A 10837-nucleotide genomic window follows, 5' to 3' on the forward strand; every position below is an offset into this window, starting at 1 on the left:
ATGATTCAGCATAAGACTCTATAAATGTGTCATCTAAGATGGCCTACATTTACACCAGCGTTACCAGGTAGCTGTCACCCACCGAGATCTCTTCACTAACATTGAAATGTTCAAGCCATTTCAGCCTCTACCAGACACCCAATAAAACAGCTTGTGAAGGTGCAAAGATTTATCACATTCAATAGTATCAATTGAAATGCTGGGAAAAAATTCATTTTGACTAGAAGTTTCTTAATTGCTCATAATTTAGTTTGAAAATCCAGTCAAGTGGAAAGTTTTTCATTCATTGCCTGAGAGAAAACTATTAAGAAGAAAAATAAAATGGAAACATACATCTTATTAGCCCTTTTGGTTTAGAGGAGGTTGCAACAAAAAAGTTGGAAGAAAGTGAGTTTTCTCATTGAAAGCTTCAATACATATAATTATGAAGTTGAGTAAATGACACTACTAAGTTCAAGCACAAAAATGGAGGTTCACCGAGTAAGGAAAAAAAAAGAGAAAAGAAAAACTAGTGCTGAATTTCAAATAAAATATTTAAAGCTTGGTATTTTTAAGGAAGCTTTAAAAATTGACCACCTTGATGAAATTTCAGAATATGATTGGGGGATAAGTTAACTGCAATCAACAATCGGAAGACATAACATACTTAAATTTCAAAGCAAAAGTCTCTAATACAGAGTTACCCCTATTATGAATCTGTATATATTCTATTATTTATTTCAATCTATAGCACTATCTGTAAAAAGCTTACGTTAAAAATCTACTTTAGGGAAGCATGTGGCTGATTAAATCACCACACCAGCTTCCCATTTTGTATTTCCTGACTCAAAACGCTTTATCGGTCTTAACATTATGATGACGCTGGTATCGCCCTCAATTATGAAACAGCTGCCTGAGTTAATGAAAAGTGAGAATGGGTGTTTGCTGTTCAACTTGACAAATTAAGTTTGCTCATTTGAAACGAAAGAAAAAGGTACTGGAGATTTGAAAGGGGCACGGAGATTTTGAGCCCTTACATTTCTTCTAAGCGTAATGATTTCATTCTGAACTTCAAAGAGTCCAATTCGTAATAAAAAGAGGGTCAGATATAAGTGGAGAATGGAGGGCAAACAATAAGAATGGAGTGACAATTCCCTCCATCTAAATTATCCCCCAAATATTATGGCTTAAGGTAAAACAGAAATGTTAATAACTGTCATTTCCCAAACCTTGACTAACCAAAAAGTACACATCACCCCATGTCCATTTCTCATCCTATTTTAAATGGAACAAAGTGACTTTCAGAGGCTGGGAAGTGCATAATTACATAGACTGGAGTCTTTGGACTTTGATCATAATTATAGTGCTTTATCCATCCATCACTTGTTGCTTGAGGACTATTCCTCAGTGAGTTCTTTAAAGGAGATGGAAACCCTGTCAGGACAAATTTGAGCTTCAAAACAGCTAATCAAAAACTTGGCTCTCTTGACTTGAAACAGATTGAAAATTGCCACTTTAATCTCACAATCCATTTGGCTTTTAAGTAAAGTGAGAACATGGAGTCTGTCTTGGGGAAGGCATGTGCCTCTGCAGTTCAGACCACTGGGTACCTTTTTATGAGCTTCCACTGGGACATTGGGTCCCAGTTTGCCTCACTGTATATATTGGTTTTCAAAATTGGGTATGCAAACAAATCGTCTGAGGTGCTTGATAAAAATGCTGCATTTGCATTCCTTCCCCTCCCCTGCCCCATTTCTCAGAGGGAGGCATCAGTGTAATCCTAAACCTAAAATTAACTGGGAAACGCATAGCACCAGAAGGCCTCCGAGAGCTGTTTTCCAAGGGTGGTATGAGAAGCACATGAATCAAAATGTTCACAATGCAATTCTGAGGCTCCATCTAGACTTACCAAATCATAATCTCAGGGTATTGATGTAACGTCTCTCTGAATTCCTCACATCAGGAATGTGTACAATATTGTGTTTTCCTGAATCTGAATTTGGGTGTCACAGTTTCATTTACCTCCTAAGAGTCAAATATATTTCTGTATAGAGCATTTTGAGGAACCTTAATAGATGCTAGTAACTAGAGTCACCCTTCCAGCTTGCTGCCTCCAAGGCAGTCCCCAGCCTGCGTGTGCAGAGCCCTCCATCCTTCCCTGCAGCTCATTGTAGTATTTCTATGAGTGTAGTCCTTCTCTGGATTCCCTGAGGTCTAGGACTGCATCTTACTCATGCCTTTGTCTTTCCCACCCAACACCAAAAAGTAAATAAGCTCATGGAATACATTAAACGAACAAATCAAAACAAGAAAAAAGATTTTAGGTTCCATATCTACAATTTGAGGATAAAAATCCTTTACCTGGTAAATTAGTTTCCTTTTGCTGCTGTAACAAATTACCCCAAACTTGTGGCTTCAATCAACCTGTTACCAAAGGCAAGTTCATGTGCCTGCCTCACCATGAGGCCAAACAAACTGAAATGTCAGAGTCTGGAGCAGAGAAACTTTTATTGCAGGGCCAAGCAAGGAGGATGGGGTGGCTCATGCCCAGGAAAACCTCGACCTCCCCGGGGTGTTTCAGCAAAGCATATTTAAAGGGCAGGTGAGGGAGCGGGTTGCAGGGTACACGATCAGCTTGTGCACAGTTCTCTGATTGGTTGATGTTGAGGTAACACGGAGGTCAACCCTATCAACCACCAGGTGCTAGAAGGTCAAGTAGTTAATTTCTTCCCTTTGGTGGTGGTTTAGGCATCTGAAAAACTCAGGAAATATACACGAGATACTATTATCTGAGTACTTCAGAGACGAGCTACAGCAGAGCATATAGGGGAGGGGTCTGACCCTGGAAGTCCCCACAAGTCCTGCTCATTTACAAACCCAGATTATTATCTCACAGTTCTGTAGGTCAGAAGGCTGATACAGATCTCACTGGGCTGAAATCAAGGTGTTAGAAGGACTGCATTCCTTCCAGAGGCTGGAAAGGAAAATCTGTGTCCTTGCCTTTTCCAGCCTCTAGAGGCTGCCAGCCTTCCCTGGCTCATGGTCCCCTTCCATCTTCAAAATCTGTTGAGTCTTTTCTCACATGACATCACTCTGACTCTTTTTCTACCTGCCACTTCCACTTTTAAGGACTCTTGCCATTACGCTGGACCCACATGGATAATCCACAATAATCTACCTATCTCAAGGTCAGCTGATTAGCATCCTTATTTCCATCTGCAACCTAATTACCCTTTGCTGTGTAAGATACCATTGTCACAAGCTTGGGACATTAACACACGGCTACCTTTAGAGATCACTATGCTGCCTGCCACAGCCTGCCCTGGTGGGTCAGCTACATACTGTGGTGGGCACACTGTAAAGCTCTATACAGAGCTCACAAAATGTTATGTTCTGTGGCAGAAATGGCATTGAACAGGGAAGAGCCTTGAATTTTAGACTTGGTTCTGCTAATGTGTTTGTGTGTGTGAGATTTGGGGCAAATCACTTGACCTCTCTGTGATTTAGATTTCTCAATTCTAAAGTAAAAGCACTGAGAGAGACAAGTCAGGATCAGGTCAAGACTCATCATGACCTTTGTTCTTAATTTAAAGGTGATGTAGAGCAAAATGGAACTTAAGGCATGCCTGTGTGAGGACACAGTGCTGTTGGGAAGGGACCTCCAGGCCTCCGGTGTGCTGTGCACACAACAGTAGAACTGAGCAAAACAATAAGGGGATGGATTTCAGAGTTCAGTTGGGTTAATTTTTAATTCTCAGTGTCAGTTTTGAATGGTAGATCAGAAGCTGTTATCCCTTCTTACCTTATGAGGAAATTTTGATTTAGATAGCTTAAGCGATTTCATAAAGGTCACATAATCAATGAGAGGTAGCATTAAGACCATGATCTAGATCTTTTGACAAGTCCTATGGGCCTCCGGCTGACACACTCCCTGCGTCTCTGCCACTTAAATGCACTCACAGCTTAGGAGCAGCACACAGAATTACAACACGTCATGATTTGGGCTGACTACAGTTGGTCATAAAGGTCTTTAGAACGGTACTCTTGTAAAAATTACAGGGGCTGGAGGCAGGGCTTTTTTCTTGACTATAACTGGTGGCCGCATTAGTCCCTGTTGATAAATTGTACCTTTATATTTCTTTATGAACAAATTCTTCCAGCCCTCTGCCTTGCTTCATTGCAAGTGCTGATATAAACAACCTACAGGGAATGCAGCGTGTCGGCTCACTCCTTTCAGTCAGACAAACTTAGTGATTACGGCGCTGGCTCAAATTCATGGATTAGCCTTATTAAAAACTGGCTTGCTCATTGAAGTGGATGGATCCATCCTTTATCTGACATCAGAAATTATATTATTGTATGTTATATCACTTTCCAAAGTTATGATATGCACATAAACAACACTCTGGGGACCTTTTTCATTTTTATCCTGGGAGGAAAAAGAGCAGTTGGAAAAAGAGGAGCTGGAGTGAGTTTAATGAAGGGACTATTTGTCAAGGGAGAAGAGATACGGTGTGGCTTTTTGCAGCTAGTTAGCAGTGGCTAGAAATAGTTACAGTTCCTCAACTTGAAGGAGAGGGAGAGTAGAGAGCAGTTACTCGAACACAAGACATCCGGACCTGGGCTAAGGGCCCCTACAGGACCCTTTCGCAGAAAAGCCAGCGGAGGAGGCCAGGGAAACATACACCCACGTTCCCTCTTCTCCTGGTGCCCACTGGTTAAACCCCAGAGGAAACTGGAGGAGAAAGGAACTGTTAAGGCAATCTTTGGAAATCAGCTTCCTGGAGTCCAGAACAAGAAGGATGAAGGGTGGGTGTGGAGGGGTAAGTGGAGGACACTCAACGCAGAACTACATCTGCCTTTATGTGACTGTATTTGACGAATAAAATCATCTCCTCTGTACGTTCACTGTCACCATCTCCCTGTCCTTTGGGGATATATTTAGAAAACACAGTTAATAAAGTTGACCTTTAAGTTACTAAAGCACAAAATTCACAATCAATATGGAATTTACACAGGAAATACTTCTTACTCATCCATACAGTGCTTTAACAGTTTAAACTTCTGAGTAGAGAGTGACTGAAAAAATAACTCAGAATCATTTTGCAAGTGGTTCAAATTGTCGTATGTTTTAGTTTCTCTTACTTTTAGCGTTCGGCTATCAGTGTTTCAAAATTTAATCTTGATTCAATTTTATCATTTTAACTAGTTGACTTGCAAAACGATACTTGGAAGAATTTAATCTTTCAGAATTACTTGGTTAAAGAAATGTATGTTAAAAACTAGGTGTCAATTCTAAAAAATGAAAGGATGCAAGAAGGCCCAATTTATAACCCAAACAATAAATTAACGAAAGTTTAACTTCTCAAATGCCAAATTTTAGATTCATTTTGAGTACTTACCAATAAAAAATAAATAGAACTCATTGTATATAGTTTTCATTTACAAGGAAATGATATCTTACCCTTGGGCTCTTCTTTATTGATTTTGGATATTTTCATCTATTTTTGTTAAAATTAAGCTAGCAGTAAAATGACAAAACTTGTGATTTTTTTTTCCACCTTGTCTTCTTGTAATGGTCAAAAGCATTAAAGAGGAAATCTAAGCTTTATAGTTTAAGGACTCTTGGTTTTCAGAAAAGCTTTTTGCAAATACTAAAGTAAATTAGCATTCATATCAAAGAACCACTAAATGCATAATATGCCAGTATGTTCAGGTGCAAAGGGAAAAAAAAAAAACAGAGGGTGAAATCTCAATTTTAACTGAGAGAGTGATTACCATCGCACTTTGAAATGTGTATTAAAATTGGCTTTTGGGGAATGGCATTAACATTCAGTAATAAATGGTAATAGCATCTCTCATTTATTCTATTCTGTGATATAAGGAAATTCATGCATTAAGGTAGCTTAGAGTTAAAAATAATAGGAAATCCTGTTCTTTCTGTTTTTTTTAATAACTACCTTTCATGACTTCTTTCTAAAGACAAGGTCAGGAAAAAGACAAATTTAACTATGTAGATGACTATGATTATGGAATGATTAAATTTGGTCTTACTTAAAATAGATTTTGTAAACTGAGAACGGCAAGGGTTGTCTGCTTAGAAAAACCAGCTCAAACCCATTCACTCCTTAGGCATACAAGAGAATATCATTCAATTCTTGCTTTGACAAGGTACAGTATCTTAGCTTTCTTATAGTGGTGTTTCACTTATTCATTCCTTCATTTATTCACTGAGGGGTATAATCGAAAAGCAGCAAGAATTCAGTCCTTGAAATAGCTGACGAAACAGTTAAAGTATATGAGGAAAATATATGTTATTAAATATATAAGGACTATTGAGTTATATAAATGAACATTACAGCCATACCTTATTCATTTTTGTATTTCCAGTGCCTTACTCAGAGTAGATGATGAGCAGCAAATATTTTTCTTTAATTTGTTTGCCAGTTCAGTTTTTATGACAAATGAAAAGTGCATAATCTTGCCTAAAACAATTTATTTGGCAAATAAACGTTCCCTAGCACCCTTGCACCACAATCTCACAGCTCCCTGCGTCTCCCCCAAAAGTGGCACTCACCATGATAAAAGTTCAGGGATTCAGCAAAATTTAAAGCGTTTTGAAAGTACTAGTATGATTTTAAATTTTACCATCTGTTCAAAAACTGAGATATTTGCTCCATGAATTAACAGGTTGTTGAGACACTATGAAAAGCAATTTCCTCATGTGTTCATATTTACAGGCGTCTCTCATCAATCACTAGAAATACCTCTGGACAGAGGTGTACATGATTGACGTGTGGGTTGCTAGTCAATAGAAGAAAGTTTCTCCTGGAGCGGAGGTAGATCCAAGTACCTACTTTTAAAAAGCTGCCCTCCAGAGAAGCATTACACAGCGAATGTTTCCTCAGAACTATCCTCTTAGAAATACTTATTTCCAAGATTTTGTTGGAATAGGCAAATTAGAGGCTGGAAAAAATGTTGAGAACTAGAAAATCTGCAGTGTTTCGCTCGTCATCCACCCACTCCCCAACTGCAAGGAAATCTAATTTTTGAGTTATCTAAGAACATCAAGCCCAGAGCCATTCATTTTTGCTAACATTGCTGTCCGTGGCACACAGCAAGGCAGGAATCAAATCATCGCATTCCAACCTGGAAGACCACAATCATGCTTCCTCTCTCTCTTTCTTTCCTTTTTCTCCCTCTCTTGTCTTACTTTCTCCACCATTCCATTTCCATTTCTACCTCACTCTTCCTCTTGGGCTTTCTCACACAGCCCACCAGAAACCTCCCAGGAAAAGAAGCTAAGTCTCCATAGTTCACATGAATGTTTACATGGTGACAAATCATATTCACAAATGAAAAATCACACATCTTCCTTAACTGCCTGGGCAACTCCACAGTGATCCCTGGCCAGGGAGCCCCCTCCACTGTGGGACTGAGGCTCTACCAAGCACCCGTGGTGAATGACAAGTTAACCCCTTTGGAACCACACCATTTTCAACACTCAGAGGACCTCCCTCATTAGTCTTATAAAATAAAGTATGAAATTCCAACGTCAGATCTCATGCTGTTAAATTAACAACATCACACCACGACATAACGACCTGAATTTCTCCCATAACTTTATGACTGGAAAACACTCTTCACGTTTCATTTACCAGTTTAAAAATAGCCAACTCTAATTTGAAACACACACACACACACACACATCGTGCAGGCTCCCTAATATCCCCTTTTAGTGCTAGGCAAATGTTTCTTCCTATAAACAGAAAGAAAATTCAGTAGCATCGTAAGTTTTTAAAAGTCAGATTTGTCAAAAGATGATGTTTGTTGTCAAACAAATCAAGAAGAAAATATGCCACAGAGCCAAAATGACAAGCCACAATCTGTTTGGTATAACAATGGCTATTTATCTATTTTTTAAGGAAGGGATGCATCAAAATTATTGTGTTTATTTTGGCAGGAAGAACCTCCACAGGCTAATCCATCCCCTGTCCAATGAAACGTCTTCTTCTTGGGTGGGTGAGGGCTGAGCCAGGCAAGTAACAGATTTTAAACATCTTAAAATGGTATGACAAGTTTTTTAAGAAACCATGGGAAGACTGTCTTCAAACTTTGTCACTTGGTAGATCCGGATAGGAACTAGAAAAGAACATTAGAAAAGATGCCCACAGACCACTTTAAGTCCACAGAAAGTCCAAAATAACATCACCGCGCTCATAAATGAGGAGAGGTTGCTCTTTGCACCAGGCAGAAGCACTCGTCATACACAAGGCACTCCGATTAAGCTTTGAGAGAAGTTACGTCACGTTTAAACTCACCGCTGGATGTAAGGGTCGGGACAGTACCGTAGGGTGGCACACCGTGAAGTTTCAAAATTCATTGCCTTCAACTCTCTTTGATATCAACAAGTGGAGAACAATTTTATAACATATACACATCTACCTGTGTATATGTAGATATAGAGCCAGGAGGCTAAAAGCAATAGGGTCAAATGCTATCAGACATAGAAGTGTAGACAATTCCCCCCCTTCACACACAGTTGCCAAGAGGCGGAGCGTTTCTTGATTTGAGCCAATGAGATTCATCAAGTGACTAAAACATCAGAAACGGTTGAATCTTACCAGCTGGGCATCCTCTCTAACGTTGTTCTTTCCCTTCCACGACAGCTTTAGAGTCCTTGACGTATAGTGGCCACACTTGCTGGCAACTTGGAGTCATCTCTGAGCTTCTGGTCTCTCTGGTGATTGGATGCTGGCATGAATGGCATCAGAGTTTAATTTCAGCAGCCTGGACTTTCAGAACAGAGCAGAGCAGATGAGTGTTCACCCTCTCCAGCTAATTAATGTTCCCTTGGATCTGCATGCTGATTTGATTTGACGACTTCTGTAACTGCTTCTGGAACTAAATATCTCACAGAGCTGCTTAGAGAGTTGTTTTGTTTTGCTGTTTTTTTTTTTTTTTTCATCTCCACCTTCACCCTCCCCTTTCCCCCCTTCATTCTCCCTTTCAGCCAACCGCCTGTTGTGGTCACAATCTCAAATAGCAAAGACAGGGAAATTCCTTGATTATATTTAACCTAGAACTCACTCTTCGTCTCAGCTAAAAGAGATACCCATTCACATCCCCTTAGAAGTTTTGCCTCCCCTAAATTAAAAAACAATAAGAATAACCTTTATTGAGGCTTTTAAAATATCCTACCTCAAACACACACACACAATTTCTTAAACTAATATTAAAGTGGAAAATATACTATTTTACACTATTTTGAAACTTACAAAATTATTTCAAATTGTCTGTTACTGAAAACGTTTCATTTTCCTCTCTCTCAGTCCCTCTCACCCTCTTCTTTATGTCGTATTGTTTTTGCTGGTTTTGGTTTTGCTTTGGCTCAAGCTACTTTGGAGTAAAAACTGTTGTCTTTCGTATATCTAAAAATTAATATAGTATCAAAAAAGTCTACATACAGAATAATTCACTTCCTTTATGAATACAAGCTGTAAACCTATCCTGGTTTTGTGGATTTGGAAATTGAATGAAATATGATTCAGAAGCTAAATTAAAATAGACTCCAACAGAAAAAAAAAACAAAACACAACCCTGTAAGTGTGCCCAAGTGTCACTAACACGGCAAGTTCACATCCTCCACTCACCCCCCAATCACAGGTCACCTATAACCTGGTGACATCAGAAGTTGTCAAAGTTGTGAGATAATCTAAAGTCCTTTTCAGAGGAATTTGACATTTCCTTTTGAGAAATTTTGGTTCAAAATGCATCTCATAAAAATATTTTATTTGTTGCTTCAGCCAGGATAGAAAAGAGAAGCTATTTAAAACCTGACATTCTCTTCCTTACTTAGCCTGAGAGTGTCTAACATCTGTGAATTGTGAAATTCACAAATATGCCGGCCTGAGCCCCAGCCAATTCAAACAGCTTGTTCTACAAAACGGGAAACTTGAGGGAAGATCATTTTACTAATTAATTATAGATTTGTTAATTGGAGTTAAAGTGTTTGGCTTTATTCCCTGCTATTGGCAAATACGGATGACCGGAGTATACAGCGTTCTTAAATTGAAAATGCTCCGTTTCCTTCGACCACGGCCAAGTTGTTCCATCACTCAGTGCCTTGCTTTTTCCCATTTGTACCACGAGAGGTGAGATCATGACCTCTAGTGCGGTGCTTCTCAAATGTGGGTGCACCTGTGAGTCACCTGGAACTCTTGCTAATGCAGGGTCTGGTTCAGTCGGTCGGGGGTGAGCTCCCAGGCGATGCCCGGGCTGCTGGTCTGGCATACCCTTTGAGTAGCAAGGCCTAGCGCTCTGGACAAGCCTGCTGTTTATTTACTGCTAGGAAATAAGCAGAGCTCTTCTAAATATTTTAAATCACCAGCAGGGGCTTTAGACTCCCAAATACAGGATTAATTTGCAAATATTCCTTACATCTTTTTCATTTCAAAAGGTTTCTAGCCCCATTTATAAAGAAGACCATTTAAACCGTATGCCCTGACATCAATAGTCATTGTTTTTTAAAAAAAAAAAAACCCTAAATTTACTAAGGGGGACGGGTATTAAATGGCAAAAATTTATATAAATAATTATGAAAAATACTGATTCCTCTTGCATTGTGGAAATAAATGCAGACAGCTACCCTAACCAAGGGCAAAAGCAAACTCTTTAGGGTTCAACAACCTACCAATAGCACACAGCCATCCAGCGCCTGGGAAAGTAAGTGACAACTATCCCATAATCATCATAATTGCCACTTATATTTATATTACATCCCTCTTCACCCGGGGGGCTCAGGTTACTGTAAAAATGTATAAAATATTTCTTTGGTGTGCAAATTAGAGGCTTTTCT

The 10837-nt window shown here is 39.2% G+C and overlaps 1 protein-coding gene across 7 annotated transcripts in view; it reads right to left on the reverse strand.

The window, feature by feature from the left end:
• TP63 (tumor protein p63) overlaps window positions 1-8853 on the reverse strand; it is a 207709-nt gene extending 198856 nt beyond the window's left edge. For 3 of the 7 annotated variants that reach the window (XM_006188860.3, XM_014562699.2, XM_014562701.2), the window contains exon 1: window positions 8301-8362. In XM_006188860.3, coding sequence (XP_006188922.1) covers window positions 8301-8362 — 62 coding nt within the window. Of the gene's footprint in view, window positions 1-8300; window positions 8503-8603 lie in introns of those variants that run through there. The other 4 variants (XM_014562700.2, XM_032482290.1, XM_032482282.1 and 1 more) reach the window with 4 other exon arrangements.
• Window positions 8854-10837: the final 1984 nt, after the last annotated feature.

This window comes from Camelus ferus, chromosome 1 (genome assembly GCF_009834535.1).
Source record: "Camelus ferus isolate YT-003-E chromosome 1, BCGSAC_Cfer_1.0, whole genome shotgun sequence".
NCBI lineage: Eukaryota > Metazoa > Chordata > Mammalia > Artiodactyla > Camelidae > Camelus > Camelus ferus.